General features: G+C 39.6%; 1 protein-coding gene across 2 annotated transcripts in view; it reads right to left on the reverse strand.

Annotated features, from left to right (window-relative positions):
- Positions 1-1,689: 1,689 nt before the first annotated feature.
- LOC309714264 (MAGUK p55 subfamily member 7-like) overlaps positions 1,690-18,558 on the reverse strand; it is a 34,610-nt gene continuing 17,741 nt past the window's right edge. Inside the window, exons 7-19 of one of the 2 annotated variants that reach the window (XM_082546559.1) lie at positions 18,120-18,205; positions 17,549-17,623; positions 17,064-17,260; positions 16,470-16,534; positions 15,056-15,097; positions 14,486-14,506; positions 13,577-13,609; positions 10,748-10,918; positions 10,217-10,297; positions 9,144-9,237; positions 8,348-8,456; positions 6,607-6,750; positions 1,690-3,863 (exon numbers count right to left, since the gene is read on the reverse strand). In XM_082546559.1, the coding sequence (XP_082402685.1) occupies positions 3,684-3,863; positions 6,607-6,750; positions 8,348-8,456; positions 9,144-9,237; positions 10,217-10,297; positions 10,748-10,918; positions 13,577-13,609; positions 14,486-14,506; positions 15,056-15,097; positions 16,470-16,534; positions 17,064-17,260; positions 17,549-17,623; positions 18,120-18,205 (1,298 nt within the window). In that variant the 3' untranslated portion in view covers positions 1,690-3,683. The remainder of the gene's footprint in view (positions 3,864-6,606; positions 6,751-8,347; positions 8,457-9,143; positions 9,238-10,216; positions 10,298-10,747; positions 10,919-13,576; positions 13,610-14,485; positions 14,507-15,055; positions 15,098-16,469; positions 16,535-17,063; positions 17,261-17,548; positions 17,624-18,119; positions 18,206-18,558) is intronic. The other variant, XM_082546560.1, reaches the window with a different exon arrangement.

The raw sequence follows: 18,558 nt of genomic DNA on the forward strand, positions 1-18,558 counted from the left end.
GATGACAGGGGTCTGGTAGTTCCTCTCCTGCTTAGTGCTGAAGTCCACTATCAGCTCCTTTGTCTTACTGACGTTTAGAAGGAGGTTGTTCCTCTGGCACCAGTTCTCCTGTACTGTACTACTTTGTTATTTTAATGATCACAGAAGTGTAGTAAACTTTTCACGGATAATATTTGTGTTTAGTAAGTCACATAAACCAGTAAAATAAAAAGCTATGAAATGTTCAGGATTTAGCCTGTGGAAGGTTAGTGTGTAACAAATGAGATAATTATAAAAATCACTCTGTGTGATAGTTTGCATGTGAGAGGTGTATGAAAACACAGCTGCTGGGTGATCTTATGTGTGTTGGGAAATAATTTATAATTGTGATTTTTTCATGAAGTTATGGCTATTGCCATAACTTGGCAATAGCCATAACTATGGCTATGCCACGTGTGTCTCTTAGATACAGTGAGTACCAAAATGCCACTGAAAATTTGTCACACTTTCTCAAGGATGATACAGTTTGATAACCTCGAGTCAAGACCTGCAATATGTGTGATGACAAACTAGCTGCCTTAAACTAGCCCACTGAATGAACAATGGGCTTTGAGGTCGGTTCCATAATCATTAATAATCAAGGAACTGACCTCACAGCCCATTGTTCTTTCAGTGGTGCTAGTTTCAGTCATTGTTCAAAGGTACTGTTTATAAGGTTGTGAAAATCCTGCAGTCAGCTGAGACTCAAAGTCGTCACTTAGAGGAGTGACAAAATGTTCCTCCCACTGAAGACGCTACGTCCAGATGAACAGAACTTTTGGGGATTTACTTACTTGGATGACTGAACATGCATCAAGACATAGCTCCCATAACAGAGGTGTGGGACAAGTGGGTAAAGGTTCTTCAGATTTTAGATTTTTAGTGAGTTTGGGTCATTTTTGACCCTAGGCGTGTACAGGACATGAGGACAACAGGAGGGCTAGAGTGTCTTCCTTAAAAGATGCAAAGCAACTTGTGGTATTAACAATTTAAGAGAAAATTTGGTCAAATACACTTACTTAGCACCTCCTAAACCCATCACTGTGCAAGCTTTAGACAGCCTGGAGGTGCTGTTGCCAGTACCCAGTACATCTCCGCATATTAAAAATGAGCCACTGACCTTGATTGCTTTTGGGGGGGAAAAACGTATTTGACCATTCATTCACTTGTGCGTACAGCCTTGGGAGTGTGGAGGGTTAGTGCCACATTACTGTATGTGAAAGCAGCCATTTTGTGTCCCCCTTTACTCTAGTATCCTAATTATGAAGCAGGAATGAGTGAAAGACATCAGCAGCAATGTGTGGACAAACTGAGTAAGTGGCTTCTCCTCCTCTTCCCCCACCTAGCACTTCTCTGCCCAACACCATTAACTCTCCTTTGCTCTGCTCTACTCTCAAAGTGAGCACCATGGAAGGTGTTTGGGTTAAGTCAACCTGATTTTGATCAGTACAGGATTTCTTTTGAACATCAAGCGGAGGGCGGCTAAATCCTCTTCTTAGGAGCCCCCCCCCCCCCTTTCACCACCTCCACCTGTTCATTACCTTTATTCACAAAATATGCAACATTTTATTAAAGAGAAGTAGGGATTGTGCTGGTAAACATAAAGTTGTGTTCACTCTTTGCTTGGCTAACAACATATATGAATTAATTTGGGGACATTGCAATTACAAGTTTAGTCGTATTTTCTTTAATAAAAAATGCAGCAGTTATCAAGAATAATGTAAATTCATACAATGTGCCACTTAAAGAGTATATCATTACAGGGAGACATTAAAAAGGTATTTTCTGGAGACTGTACAAATGTGACTTTGATCTGTAAGATGGGCAGCAGGGGGGTGGGGAGGTAGAAAAACTGAATAAACAAAAAGACAAAAAATGTTGGGACAAAGTATGGCAGACAAGAGTGTTAAAGACTTTTAAATCATATTACATCAGAGCAGTATAACCAATCATGCTTACACTTAAAAAAAGGACACAAATCAAGTTTGTATATGTCACAGTTGGTGGAAAGGGAGAAATAAATGATGCACAATTTGGAAACATACAACCTGAGCTGGACATTCAGCAGAGTAAGAGAGTATTCTTAGAGTAAAGAAAAAAAAGAATAAATATAGAGTTTAAGGAATCATTTAGACAGTTTGGATAATATGCTTAATGCTTTTTTTTACTGAGACTTTGGAAGACTGATAGCACTCTTAGAGTTTTAAATGCAGCTAGAGATTGGAGGCAATCAGCCGAGCAAGCACAGAAATTAAGAGATGAATTCAATATGAACTGTTATTAATAGGGATGAACAATGTACTAAAATCACAAGTTCAGAAAGACTAGCAGACATAGGCTAGCTCCTCCTAATTGTTTCCAGTCTCCAACTATCCTTGCGCTCTACCTCCATGTATAAAGGACAACTTATCCATTGGCTTGTATTTTGTCATATACTAAGCAGATATTAAACACTGCTAAATATGCAAAATATGCAAAAGGTCATCTCTGGGAGGCAGTGCATACGAGCACTAGTTTCTGTTTGCACAGGCTAGGTGAGGGGCAACCAATCAAAGAAAGTATACTTTTAAGGAGCAGGAAGTTAAAAAACAAAACAAAACAAAACAACAGCCCAAAGCATAAATAAATAAAATATGGATTGTTTTTGTGTGAATTCTGGTGAATAAAAATGTAGCTGGAATTATAGTCTCCCCTTAATTTAAAGGAGGTCAGCTTGTCCCAGAATCAACAAGAGAGCAAAATCTGGAGCTAGGAGAATTGTAGCAGTGCTGATAATAGAGCCAAATAAAGCCAAGTAGAGCTGACAGAGCCAAAAAACTAAACTAGGGTGACGAACAAAAAAATGCTAGATTGAGAGAAAAAAATGCTTCTAGTAAAAAGAGGCTGTCACAGAGATGGCTACAGCTAAGATCATATTAAAGTCATAAATGTATATAAAATGCATAAAAAGGACTACAAGCAGATATTAGAAAATATATTAATTTCTTTTAAATAAAATTACACTTATTGCCCTTTCTCAAAAGTGTACCTGACAGTGTTTTGCTTGGAATAACAGTCATGGAAGATTTTAGATGTACAAAAGTCTAGTAAGACAGAAGGCAAGTATGTTTTCCTTTCTCCTCTTTGCCCTGGTGCTGTGCTCTTTTACAGACAAACACATGTAAGTTGTCCACGAAGAAGAAATACATCAATCCCTTTGGTTTCTAATGGTCTAATGTTATAAAACCACTAAAGGAGTCCTGTTTGGCCGGTTTACTGATGTGCTGGCAGGACTGCTGGTGCTACGATGCTCCAAGCTCGCTCCACGTTCCGGTTTGGACCAAGGCGCTCCAAGTTGTGGCCATGGATGTGTGACCCAGACTGAGACCCTGATCAATGTCAAAGTCTTAGATTCTGGAAAGAAGCCTGCAGCCACAACCTGATCACATCTGGTCAGACCTGGAGCTTCCAGACCACAGCTGAGGTCTAAATCCAACCTGATCCCAGGCAGAAGCTTATTTTTAGCTCGATGCAGTTCAGGTATGGCGACACAGCAGCCAGGCACTGTTTTATTCCTGATTTACTTCCCAACACCGTCCCTGGCAAATATTTTTTTAAAAAGATAGAAAACCTGCATATTTTTGTCAAAGCGCTTCCCTTTTCTCCTTTTACAGTCAGTATGTCTCTCAGGAGTGAGTACAGCTGACTGGAATCCAGTGTGTCTCTGTCTCCACTTTCTTTAGTGCCAACTGCAGCTCGCTGAAGGCAACATCGAGGTTGTCGTTGACTATAACCATCTCAAAGAGATGGCTGTACTGAGTCTCCATTGTCTGGGCCGTGTTCACCATCTCCTGAAAGTCTTCCTCCTGGGAAAAGAGGGAAGAGACAAAATAGATGGAAGTTAAAAACACAAAACGAATAAAATCTCTTTCGTCAGTCATCCAAGTGACTGATGAAACGTTTCTCCCACTGAGAACGCTACGTCCAGATGAACAGAATCAACTTTTGGAGAACTTATTTTATCATTTATCATTCAAGTAAATACTGCCTTTCTAAATGAGCCCAGGTATCTCTTGGTAGGTTAGGGTGCTGTGTTTTTACTGGGAACACTTAACTTTAAATTGGACTTTAGCTCATTTTCGCTGCTTGTATCTGTGATCTCGTTCTTTCAATCACTACCCAAAGTTCATGACCATAGATGAGGGGAGGGACATAGATCCACGGATGAATTGACAGCTTTGCTTTTACACGTTGTCATGATGAAGCTGTCTCTTACAGGGACTTTTGCCAGCAGTTCCTTCAGAATGTTTCTGGTGGTTTCTGCTTCATAATGGATTAGCTGTGTTTTTGTCTGCCCAACAAGAACATTAATCTGAGCAGGAAGCCGTTTAAGGAACAGCAAGCTGGGTTTGGAAGATGAATAGAAAATCAGAGAACTTAAAAAGAAAAGATTGGTTTAGGATGATGCCTCTTCTGGGGGACCAAACTTGAGAAAAAGCACACCCGGGACTCGTTTATTCCCACTAGGTGGCCTAATTTCCACAAGAAGTTATGTAGCATCTTGTGCCTGTTTAAGTACTTTGTAACAGCATAGATAAATTTCATTGCACAGCAACTAAATACTGAGTCACAATTTAGGTGAACGTTCCCTCTGTTTTTATTGTAATTCTTTTATTTGTAGCCTTTATACATTTGTTGCTTTTACCTTACAGGACTATAAATCTTTACGCATTTCAGTGGCATGAAGCAGCACGTGTCAGCCTCAGTATCCTCTTTTACAAGCAACCACGTTCTCTGCTGGACACCTGCTTTGTTGTGCCAATAAAACCCACCTGTCTTTGCGTTTTAAAAAAGTGTCAGAAACCAAAGAGATTTCCTCAAATCACTTTGAAATGCCTGTGGTTCTTTCAGATTGGGTGCCAGTTTCTATGCTAACCACATTACAGCTGGGTTTTTGCATTACATCAGATTGTTTTGCTTGTATTCACATCACGCTTCCAGCCAGCTCGACTGAAACAATGAGACGACTGTTCCTCGGCCTTTATCATTAAAGCAGACCTGTCTCTTGCAAAGAAAAATACAGCTAGCGTTGGATTGAAAATGTCTGGGACGACTTGCCCAACAACAGCTTCCCTTCATTTAATAGTAAATATAAGATGGGTTTGGGTCTGTCAGTGTACATGAACATTTACACAGAGACTTTGTTTGTTAGCTGGTTGAAATACAGCCCGCTGTCACACAGCTTTATAGAAGTATATTTGTATTACATGAGAGAATAACAGAAGCTAATAAAGGGACGTTAAAACTGCAACAGACTGTTCACAACCAGATTGCTTCTGACAACTAAAGCTTATTGTTCTCAAGACCCAGCTGGGAAATAAGGAGCGGACTGAGACAGAATTATGTTTACCTGTGTGAATAATATAAGCTGATGCTGTATCTGTATCAAGGTTTAACAAGCTGACCTTCAACCATAAATTCACTGCATGTTCTAGGTGAAAGTGTATTGTACTCTAGCATTTTCCTCAACACTTATTACCCATAAATGCACTAAATTATGCCTCAATAAGTCGGATCCTATTATATTTTGTGTGAATATGACTTGACTAACTATCAGCTCTGGGCATATGTGTTGTAACTTTTTTAAACAGAGTAATGTTTGACCTTTTGATTTGACATGTGAGTTAAAGGTAAATCAACACATGTGGAAATGAAACCACTGGCTATCGACTGATGACAAATTAGCTTTTTATTAGCTTTCAAAAGTTTTCTACATTCCTAAACAATGACCCCTTTGGCTCAGATGTCTGCTGCCTATACCAGAAGCCCTGAAATATTGCCAGTTGTTCTACAGAGGTCAACTAAAGTCCTGTGACTGTATCACTGCAGATTGCATGTGTGTGACTTGTAGTTCATCGTAATATAATTGCCAGAGACTGCTTATTTTCAGGTCATTTCAGATCGGGTCTGACTACCAGGCTTTTAATTTTTATGGGGTTGTGTTTGGGAAATTAATTTGTACCAGTTTGTAATTTCTCTATGGTCCATTCTGGTGTCAGTATAGAGTTGATAGAGCTATGACTAGAAATGTATCAGTGGAGTCATCAACTGATGTGGAATTAAGATCTGCTGGAATTGCAGCTTAATTTGACTGCATGTCCTGCCTGAAGTAATGCTATGCTTGATTTGACAACTTTAGGAAGGTTTAACTGCTATATTAGCTCAAATAGAGCTGTTGAAACTGAAGAGAAATATTTTTATTTCACAGTATCACGTGAACCGTGCTTGAATGAAATGTACAGGATTGTATTCGTTCCTTGTTGGTCTTCAGAACGGCCATTTGCCCCAAGGCTGCACTTTGAAAACATCTGTTTGAATCAACCAAGCACCACGATGTACCTCAAGCAAAAAATACATCAGAACAAATCACATAAAACAGGTCGTGTGGACAGAGAGAAAGATACATTTAAACCCGACCAAGTCACAGTTACACAGTAACAATTTCCTCTTGCTTTTCTATCTCAACTTAAGCAGGGAGGTAATATCTGATTAACATACGATATAAACTATCAGCCATGTACAACCCACACACTAGAAATACGTTTTTACCGTGAAGGGTTTGGTGGAGTCCTTGTCGTCTTTGCCTGATATAATTTGGGTTTTCTTTCTGGTCTCTCTCAGTCTGTCGACGGTCGGGGGCTTCACGAACACAACGAAAGGTTTAAACTCTGCTGTTCGAAGATGCTTTATTAGCTGAAAAGAATAAAAGTGGATGCAGAGAAAAAGGAGTTAGGCATTTGGCAGCACATTAAGACGTAATCACAAAGTGTGTCACGTATGGTATAAACAGACTGTGAAAAAATTAATAGACAAAACGTTTAAAAATATAATCCTGAAAAAAAAAAGGTTGCCAATTCATGGTCCACTTGTAATAGTGATATGAACTGGATTATGGGGTTGTCACAAAGTCCAGTTTAACAGATTCAGTCTGCTGATTTCCAATCGAGAAGATATTAAAAATTAAAATCTTCCTTCTATTTTTAAGCAAAGACATTTTCTGCCTTAAGTTCCTCAGACATGAAAAGTTGAGGCTTTTCTTCCATTCTCTCATTGTAAACCGAATATATTTCTGTTTTGCTGAAGCATTAAATCTTAAATTACCTTTTAACTTATTGACCTCTCTAGAATGAAGAAGTCTTTGCATAAATGACTTATTAGTTGGACAGAACAATTAATAATGACCACAGAGCAGATGACTTCCCATCATTCTGAGTGAATCTAGAACTTTGAAATCATGTTTATAGTTTTTGTCATTTAAAAATGACTCACAAACACCAATCTGAGGGATAAAGATTACTCACACTAACTCATCACAGCTTTTAAATTCTTTTGGAAGATAGTGGAGGATATATATGTTTTTATTTATGCCTGATCTTTGTGTCTGTCTCTTCTTTGTGGTGACAGTTTTCTGAAATAACATGCCAATCTGGTACCTCAAGGGCCTTTCACATAGGATATGGCAAGTGCAGAGCTCTGAAACCCATTTGTTTCTATTGCTTGCGCCACTCAATAACAGTTTTAAAGAGCAAGTGCGCCGGTAAGAGTACTCTTGCATGCAAGGGTCAACGTTTAACTGGGTTAAACTTGGTTAAACTTTGACTGCTGCGACGTACCGTCGCACGACCAACAGAAACGAAGCAAACAGCCCTACTAAGTTCAACCACACAATGAATGAAAACAAGGAGGAAAAGTTGATTGTGTGTGTTTCCGAGTTCAACAAACTTCATGACACAAGTTGACATGCATACTGAGACTTTGGGAGGAAACAACACAAGTGTTCACTTGTGGGGACAGTGCCAAAGCTTTCTTTTTTATGGATGAGAAATAGCTGGTCCATCGAGTTTTCGACGTACAAGAGCGCAACAACCACTGCAAGACAAATTTTAGGCCACTCGCTCCAGCTCGTGGTAGGTGCGCCCAATGTGAAAGGCCCTTCAGAGGTATGAGAGAGATGAGATTTGATTAGAGGTGGTGTCTGGTGTCTGGTTCTGGCATGATCATCTGACCTTCTTGCTATGCTAATAGCAGTGGGTCAAGACCCACAACTCACAACAAGATGGATAAAAAACTTAATGGAGAGGCAGCAGCGGAACCACTGGGAAACAGCTTCCATCATTCACTCAGTTGGTCAATAACTGAGAAATGGCATTACTGTGGAGGTTTATGGTGACATAAGCCAAAGAGGAAATCTTCAAATAAAGTAACAGGGCGATCTGCTTCTGAGACAGGTAGTTTCCAAAACAGGCTAAGAATACAGTACAGGGATGGTGAGAAAGAAGGTGTCACTCACATGAGGCTGGACATCCAGCAGGCACACTTTCTTCTTTGAGAGGATTGAACGTATCGAGTCCAGACTTGTGCCGTAGAAATTCCCTTTGTACTCGCCATGCTCAATGAACCTGAGACATGAAAAGAAGAGTGATGAGAAAAAGCACGAACGCACATCTTTGGATGGACACATGGACAAAGTTTCAAATAATTATGTCAGTTTTTAGAAGAGTAATTACTGTAATCTGAGTTAAAGCTCAGGCCTTGTACCTGAGCTAAAAGAGGTTCTTTTAGACTGTGACGAGACAAGGATTATTTTTAACTGCATATATTGTCCAAGAAAGAAAATATAGATCTTGAAATGAGCATCAGGAGGACATTTTTAAACTAGTTTACATAAAACAAACAAACCTTTTTCCACTGTATTAGATATGTTAATTTGTGCTTTTAAGATTTTTTTATATATCCTCATAAGAGCAGGATTTTTTTTTTTTAAACAGCAACTTTCAACTTTCATTTTTATAATTAATTTTCTACAATCACTGTGATTTCTGAGATTAGAGTTTTGAGAAATGGTGATAAACCAAAACAATTCAGAATTGTTCTCTCCATTGTAGTAAACATTAAAGAAAGGCCGTTTGAAATAGAGACGTACAAACATATAATCTACACACAGCAGGATATCCAAAAAAGTTGTTCTCTTTTTTTTCCCAGGGAAAAAGTACTTTTGTTTTGGCCAGAGTATGAATATCAATTGTTCATCTCTGCTGCATAAAGTCTGAATGTGTGTTGTGATTGAATTCATCAGTTTTGCTTACTTGTTGTTTTGGATGTCCATCTCAAAGAGCTGCTTGGAGATGAAGTGGTAATCCACACCATCGGTCTCCTGGTTCTTCTTGGGTCGACTGGTGTCTGAGTGAAAGAAGATGAAGATGGAAAGAGAGGGAGTGATGCCTGTGAGTCATTGCAATGAATAGTGCAATGCTCCTTGTGTGCAACAAGCAGAGAGACAGAGAGAGAGCCGGTGGTCTCCAAAGCTCCGGTTTTCAAATTAACAAAAAGAAGCAACACTTTTGGGCTTAACCCGAAACAACAGCAAGTGTTAAACATATCCATGTGTCCACTGGCAGCGATCAAACATTCAAAAAGAGCGAGACGAGACACTTTCCGATTCTCCTTCCTCTCAATGAGAGCCAGGACCTGTGCCATACGTTTCCTATACGGGTCTGAATCAGACTGTCTGGGCTCTATTAAACAACAGCAGCACAGGTCACATTTGAGAACAATTAACAGGCTGTGTGGAGAGAAAAAGGCCACGCCAATGGGATTTTAATACCGGGGACATTTCAAGTGTCAGACTTTGGCTGGGGGAAGACAATAAAGTCATAAAACTTGGTTATAAAAGTTTTTTTTTTCAATAATTAAAAAAATCTCTCTATGTAAAGAAATATTTCAAATAGTGAGAACAGTGAGAATAATACAGCCACGTTTTTATTACATTTTATTTTATTTCATTTATGTTGCATCCTCAATTCAAGATAAAGCACAGAACGGAAGAAAGACAGAAACTTTAGTTTCGGCACACAAATGTTTAAAGGTTTCTTTGGGATGAAACAAAGAGAAAAGAGATTGTTGGGAACACCACATTTAATGGTCAGCGAATTAACTTCTATTCTATTAACTAGTATAAAGCACACATTCACATATAAGACGCAGAGATAAGAACAAAGAAATATGCAGAGCGAAAGACAAATGAACTGTACTGTTCAGCCAAAGTTTGGTGGGCTTAAATCAGAAGAGTGAAGTTATCTTTTTTCCTTTTTTTTAATTTAACCTTTATTTACACAGGTAGTCACACTGACACCCAATGTCTCTTTTACAGGACACTTACGTGGAATGGTCACACTGAAGTGCTGGGGGTCAGAGATCAACAGTTTCTTCTTCAGTTCACTCAAGCCGACACCTGTGGGTCCTACACACAAACATCTAATTATAAACTCTGCCAAACTCCTCATCACGTTATTATCACATCCATAACATGATATGAGACATTCAAACTTTCTTTCGTCTGTACTTGGTGGTTAGAGTTGCCGAGGTTAACTCAAGACCTCAAACACTAATGATGAGAATATAAATTCAAATGTCTAATAGGATCAAATGATGAACTAATGAAAATTTGTATCCAAAAGATCTAAAGTTACTTTCTGGTTATTCATATTCACTTCTTAGGAACAGATGATAGAGAAACATAATATTCAGCTTCTCTCTTGCAGAGCTGGGCCACCTTTATTGTTTCTGTCGTCTCTATGTGACAATGAGATTGAAGGTGAGGATTTTCATTAAATTCGGTATCCTAACAGCAACAGTGTGTGAGGTAAGCAGCGACATCAGAGTTTGAGAACTTAAATTTCTCTTTACTCACCTACTAGCACCACCAGCCTGTGTTTGTCTCCCCTTTGCCTGCGGTACGGGACGACTTCCTCGTATGTGGGCACGTCAGCCATGTCGTACATTTCACTCTTCTTCGCCTCGTACATGGACTTGGTGGTCTTTCTGTCTCTCCTGCTGAGGCGAAAGCTTCTCCTGAACCCAGCTGGAGGTCAGCATGAGCCAAAAGAGGAGACAGAAGAAACAGATCAATCAATACAAAAAAAGAAAATTCTTTGTCAGTAGTGTAAAATCCAGCACAACCGTATGTACACATACAAATACTGTGGACTTCAATTTATAGTTGTTTCAGGATCTTGGCAAACACCTCCACACAAACATTACTTTCCCCAGGTGACATCAAACAGGTGAAAACTCATCATAGGTCTATCATCATCCAAAATACAGTCCCTCTCTCCTCTTGCACCCGCTGACACACTCACTAAAATAACACAGGTAACTAATTACACAACAACAACAACAACAACAACCATCCTGTCTTCCATACCAGTGGAAACTGTATTACACAGAGAGGATGACAATGAATGTGCTCCAAATTTTAGAACAAGTCAGGTATGGGTAAACGAAGCTTGCTCATTTGTTCTGGAAAGCCTCATAAGATGATCCAAACACGAACAAGTTAGTAAAAAGAAAGGAACTGGCACAAAGTTCCGATCTCTACTTTGATTCAAAGCCCCTTCAGTAAAGTAGAAGTGCAAAAATGTGAAGGAAAAAGATGAGCATATTTAACACAAGCTGGGACGACGCACACTTACACACAGATACATACAGGAAGCGACTTTACTTCCACAAACAAACAGTTAAATGAAAACAGAAAGTTGGTGTAAAGATTGAAATCAGTGAATGAATCTAAGCGTCATCAGCTTAAATGTAAATTAATCTCTACACTTGATGTAACCTAACACTGACCCCCACAGCTGCTCTGTATCAGCCCAACACAGAGCTTTACTGTGATTTCACCACATTAATGCAAGCTAACCTGTTTATTCTGCAAATATGATATTATAGAAAGACAAAGTTAGTATACTCACACAATGAAAATAGACCATTTGTCAAAACACATATGTGATATGTGATTAAAAATTTTGACATGTAACCTTTAAATCTGCAGGTCATTAAATGTCCCAGAGCAGAGATCAGCTTTAAAAATAATCTCTACTCTTTCTCTCCTGACCTGACTTTCTTATCTTTCTCCGTCTCTGAGTGAAGTTAGCTCTCTTTCTTTTCTCTCCTTGTGAAATACAGCAGCTGGACCTTTAACTAGCAACACACTGAGACGAACAGCACACAAACAGCTTGAGTCTGCTGATGTTTGTTGAGCTGATAGAAATGTTGTAGAAACATTATGTTGTGAAGCAAGGTTACTCCCTTTATACTCATTCCTCTTTTGTAACACTAGCTACAAGCTGACTAAAACATACAGACAAACGCATTTTTTCCGACTCAATTTCAGCTGATACTGTTGAGTCTAGAGTAACGAGCCTGTTTTAAAAATGATATTTGTGCAAAAATGTAGAGAATAAGAGTAAATACTCAGGTAAAGTACAGATACCTGAAGGTTCTACTTAAGTACAGTAACGAAGTAGCCTCTAAACAGTGCTTACTAAGGAGATATCATTCTCAAGTTTGCAGGCTGTAAAATCAGGAATCTGTTCATCCCAAAGTTGTGCTCAAGAATGACTCTGGCAATGGAAGTTACAGACGTTGCATCATTGAGAGGCATGGGGAGAAAACAAACCAAAAACTAAGGACAACAACTGCCGCCCCCTCCCACTCCTTTATTTCCCCATGCAACCTCAGCAGCATTGCAAAAGCATCTGTAAGTTCTAAGATTTCAAACTTTTAGGGACAGGCCAACTTTAAATCATACAACCACATCCAACAGGCTGAAAAGCCATGCAGCAAGTACTCTCATAGAGAAGATGTTATTATAACTCACTATTTTTTACTTCTTCTCCCGAGGTTCTCTCATTTCATTTAAACCTCGTTCTTGGCTGCTGGACTCAAGGTGCTGGACTTTTTTGGGCAAAAAAATGGAATAATGTTTGGCAGAGTTCGGCTTTGGGAGTGACCCTGATTGAGCTTGGCAGACATGACTCAAATGTAGTATTTATAAACTTGCGTGTGCTCTGGATATCCTGTGAAATCTGGAGTCTAAATGTGCAAATGACAGTGGTAATAAAAACACGATGGGAAACATTTTCTGTACAAGACAGGGATTTGGAAGCAGCTCTCTGGAATTAAAGTGGTTGCAGAACCAAAGTGGGCCATGGTAATTGTCATTAAGTCTGACTGGAACCACATCAGCAAGACCGGCCTTCATCCGGACCTCCACAATGCAGCGAAGCACACAAACCTTTCTTTTAAGCCAACTCCAACCAGAACCTCTCAAAGAAGTCCTCAGACCCACAGCAGAGGCAGAACAGGATAACTACATACTGCAAATCCATGACATGATCTGCCAGTGCACTCATGCTGTCAGCATGGGAGCACAAATAGCACAGCACAGTGAGAAAGTACAAAACTATTAAAGTCCAAAAAGTGAATTATGTAAGAAGGTTTAAGAAGTGAATTATTTGCCCCACAAGTGCTCTGTGAGTTAGAAGAACAGGTCAAAGGTATGAACAACTGTTCCGTCCCGTGAAACATGTATGACTTAATAGTTCTTAGAAGATGATATATGAAGGATTCATGTGGAAAAAACAAAACTTGTACTTGGCCACTGTCCTCATATTTATTGTAACAGTGAAATGACCACATCTGGCAGGAAAAGGCAAGAAGACAAAAGAAGACAATCTCTCACCTAGGTGAAATCCACCACTATAATCAGCATCCTCTGGTGATGAAAAGAAAGGAGCCAAAAGAGAACCACAAAATCAAGTTAAAGAGAATAGTCAGAAATGAGCTGCGGCCCTCTAAATATGATAAAGGGGAAAACACACAGGTGCTGTTAAGAAGAGAGTGATCAGAGAGGTTTGGGGTAAATTTTGCTTGAGTTACATTTTATAGTGTGTTCGTTATTTTTAAATATTGGCCTTTGCCCAGAATGACAGCCACGCATGTAGAGGTAAATTCAAGGACAGGTTACATATAACCTCCATCTAGTGAGCAGCTAAAGTTGACCAAAATAAACAAAATACTCTCTTTTTCTTTACAGAACTAACAATGCTGAAAAATGTTGATGGTCCCAGCTAACTGACTAAGCCCCATTTAGCCTTACAGGCCACTACATTCTTGGCTGTGGTGTTGGACGATTCTTGGAGACAGTGAATCAGTTTGTGCTGTGACTGAGTCCAACAAATATTACTTGTGACGGGATGATTCTCAAAAATGATGTCCACATTTGTGAAAATGAGTTGAGGAAAGGTGAGGCTTTGTAAAATGTTAAAGTCAATAAAATCTATGAGGAACCATTGACTGTGACAACTAATGTTACTCTTAAATGGTGAATAGCTTTAATGGGTCAATTGGGGAGATGAGGTAAGAAGTGGACCTCATTACACACAAATAGCATGAAGGGGAACCAATCACAGATGGTTGGGTTAGTAAAGTCCTACTCGGTGGAGGATGTCAGAAAAGTAGTACCTTCAATCTCTTCAGCTTTGAGTGCAAGAGAAGCAAGGAATGGAAATTAGGTAATACTAAACAAAATATTAGATTAGGAAAGTAAACATAACTCAGGGATGAGGAAGAAATATAAGAAGAAACCTACCAAACTCTACTGTCACATCATCTTAGAAAAGCAGAGCAAAAGACAACAGAGAGAACATTATAAAACATTTTAAAGCTGAGTGCCACATCCACAAACATCCTATGCAGGTTCAATTCAGTCATTTCTCACAAAACACTGAAAAAGCAAACAATTCTCTTCAGTTTTGTAATGTTTGTGAAAAATACCGAGCTTGACCACTACACTGTAACTCCCAGTATCACTCTAATGGTATCACTAGTTTAACTATCTACGTTTCAAATAATAAAATAACTCAAGTTCCACTTGGTTCTGAAACACTCGTCAGGTCTTCCTGAGAGGAAGTTGCAGTACACTCAGCTGTCATGACATAAATTGATGGAACTCATTGAGGAAATCTTATCCTTAACTTCTTTCTTTTTTTAAGGTTGGGTTTAAAAAGAACACGTACAGAAACCCTTCATAAGCCATGCTGCTACTAAAAGGTTACAAAAACACCAGTAAGTGGAGCTTGAGTTCAGGTTTTATGAGAATATAACAAACATTTACTTTCTATTTGCTCCTATTTTGATAGAAATGTATATCCATTGTTACCTAGTGATACACAATCTGCGGTACATGTCTGTGGTGCAGTCACTATTTACAGGGGGGAAAAAAGCCATTTAGATTCATAAGCCTCCAAATGATTGATATTGTAATACTGATACAGTCCTCTGTAAGTATTTAACAGTATGAAGCTCACCTTACATCACTGCATTCATTTTCCAGAGTGTTGTTCAGCATGTCCAGAATTAATGTCTAACCAAAACAACAGTCAAGACCTATCTGTGCAAGGTTGTTTGTAGGCTAGACGCATCAGGCACGAGAGCGGCAGCTGTTCTGAAGTGTGTGTACCTTTATCTGACATCTTGTTTCAAATGTCAGTGGCCAGGTCAGTTTTCCCACTGATGTTGCCCTCTTCCTGCTCTAATGTGGCATCTTAACTGTACTGTGAATAAGAGTTTAGCCAGATTTAATTATCTAATTTATTTGAAACTAAACCTTAAAGAAAGAATGTGATGAAAACTGCCATAAAGATGTATGATTAGTCCACCTTTATCAAGTCCATGGGTGAGCTGCCAGGAATGTTTACATTGGAAAAATCTGGGTAATAATGTAATAATACTGTAATACTGTTTGTCTTCATTCTCTTTTCCGGCAGTGATGATAAGGAGTTGAACTCTGCAGTTGGAGTCAATCACGGACAATTGCTGAATAACAGGCTGCCATCAAAACCATCCTTGTTATTACCCTCATCATCATCACCCCAAGAGTATAAGTGATTATCCAAATTAGAAGCCAGGCAGCCAAGTGACAATACCAGTTCACATGAACTTGTCTTTTATCTTTGCTATCTGCATTATGCACAGCTTTTAGAAAATCAATCATCTCTTTAGCTAGAGTAACAGCCAGAGGGCAAACCCTCTCCTAATTCATATTAAAGCTCCTGCGTGACTACAACAACAATCATATGACCCCCTATGAGCAAGCACTTTGGTAACATTGGGAAGGAAAAACTCCCTTTTAACAGGAAGAAACCTCTGGCAGAACCAGGTTTAGGGACGGGCGGCCATCTGCCGTGACCGGTTGGGGGGAGCAAAGGAAGGCAGGATAAAAGACATGCTGTGGACTTAGTGAACAACACACAAAGAGGCTGTAGAAGACACATGGAACAGACTCTGGATAGAAATTTAGAGGGAGAAACATTGAGCAGACAGGAAGGAAAATGAAAACAAAGATAAATCTAAATTGCTTCTCCAGACGACCAGCATGAACTACACAACTACACGAAAGACTCCAGTGGTGGAATCAGCAGAAGGATGAGTCTGTTTCAGAAATGAACTCCACAAACTATCCTGACCAGCATTCCTCACTTTTGCCATTCTTCTCTTCCTCCCATCCACCTGTTAAAGACAACTGTCTTGTTGTGGTTTATTAGTCGCTAACACAGCAAATAATATATGCTTACATGATCGTCTAGTAGACCTCCTTAGGGACGAAAGAGTCGTAACAGGTTGCTGAAATGCAAGTCTCCTGAAAGCAAAAAGATGGATAAAGAAAGAGAAGAAAAAGGAAAGAACAGAAAAAAGAAAACCATCAGTTTTCATGGTCACTCTGGGAATAATAAACACTCTGCTATGCTACAGAAACCCTGCTCTACAATATCCTTCATTTCTATTCTGTCAGCTGAGACTGGTGAAACCAAAGATTGAGGAGGTGAAGAACAGAACATCTTTCTATTGACAAAAGTAGAATAATAAACCTGAATATAAAATGTTCTACTCGATCCCTTTACTCTTCAGCCTTCCTCTTTCTGCCCAAGCCTCCTGAGCTCTGTGTAGGTCTGGTGTGTGTTTTCCATCCACTTGCAGTTCAATGTGGATTGGTACCAGCGCTATCATTTTCTGTCATTACTCACTTTGGACCAGAAAATGTGTGGAAACCCAGACTACTTTGGCAGAGTGAAGCAAGAATACATGGATTAAAGAGGGAGAGAAAGGAGATGGAACATCTATGACAGTGACAGCACTGGAGCCAATAAGGTCAGCCTTGTGTTTCTCACCTCTCCTGGAACTGTTTGGATGGTATTAAGCCAGCACGAGGATTTGTGTCGCCCTCGTGTTTGGCCTGCCACCAGGTTGCATCATCTTGGCTCATGATCTGTAGGATGCAACCCTTCTTGAAGGCCAAACCAGCTTCCTTACATGGGATGGTGTTGTCATCTTTTGGGTCGTAGTCAAAGAGCGCCTTCACAAACATCTGTACATCATCATGAGGGAAAGGCAAGAAAACAAAGAGGAGGATTGAAGACACAACAGGAACAAGTTCACTATGTTGTATATAAAATGTTTTCTTTCTAAAACATTGTCATCATGGTTAAAGGTGATTCACCAAAGCTCAGAGTGATTATTCTCAAAAGATTACAGCAATCGATGGTAAACGCTGCAAGTGATGGCCAAGATGGTCTTTCAATGACTTTCCACTATCAAAGGGTCTAAATCACTTAACAAGTGGATAAACCAAATAACAGAGAAAGACAGGACCTACCTGTGGCTCCTTGATAGATGCCTCGTCCTTTGCACCAGGGACAACTTTAAAGGTAATGGCTCCTTGTGACTGTGCCTAAATAATGTAGGAACAGAAGTTGGAGTAATTGTAAAGGATAGTTTTCCTATCCTTTTAAGTATTTTATAAGAGACCTAATCTAGTTACAGTGACATAGCGTCAAGCATTGATTTTTCAACAAAGGAAGGTTTAGTGGGATAGTATAACCATTCTTGACAGAATTAGGGAGTACAGTGCAGGGGTGTAAAGGAGGAGTGTTGAGAGCTCAAAGACTTTTGTGTCTGAGAAGGCCTTAAGAGTTTAAGATCCCAGGCACATGACAGAGCTCATTTAGGCCTGTGACCAAAGCTGCGTGGAGGAACTACACATCATCAGCCTCATCCACAGAGACTCTGCATGTGATCTATCGGCCACCAACACGGCAATGGGAGGCCTGGGTCGTGGATGAGTTGATAAGGGGAGGTTTCTGTCATTATAAACAAAGGCTGGTACCAAGGGAGTGGAGCTGAAAAACCCTCAGTCTCACAAACGTCCATAGAAAGACAAGACTTACCAGAATACGAATGATTTCCTCTGGTTTCTTGTCGTCCACAGGGATTCCATTGACCTCCTTCAGTTCATCCCCTACATGAATTAAACCTGCCACACATAAACAGACGTTACTAATTTGCAGTCATTCTGGCATTCTATTATTTTAACGCCCTGATGTAAGCGAGGTACTAAATTCTGTGCAATCCCAATATATTCCACACTACAGACTTGTATGGCTCTTTTCCACTAGTATCTACTTTGCTCATCTTGACTTGACTCTGTTTTTTAGGGTTTTCTATTAGATGGCAGCACCTGATACCTACTAGAGCAGTCGTTTTGAGCAACCTGAGTTGATCTGAAACTGTGACGTCAACAGACTCCATGCCACCATGTGATGCCAGTCAATTATGTCACTTGATGAGTCATGAAAGTGATTCCTTCACAAACATCAAAACTGCCCT

This window comes from Aulonocara stuartgranti, assembly GCF_965226115.1.
Source record: "Aulonocara stuartgranti genome assembly, chromosome: 9".
Classification (NCBI taxonomy): Eukaryota; Metazoa; Chordata; class Actinopteri; order Cichliformes; family Cichlidae; genus Aulonocara; species Aulonocara stuartgranti.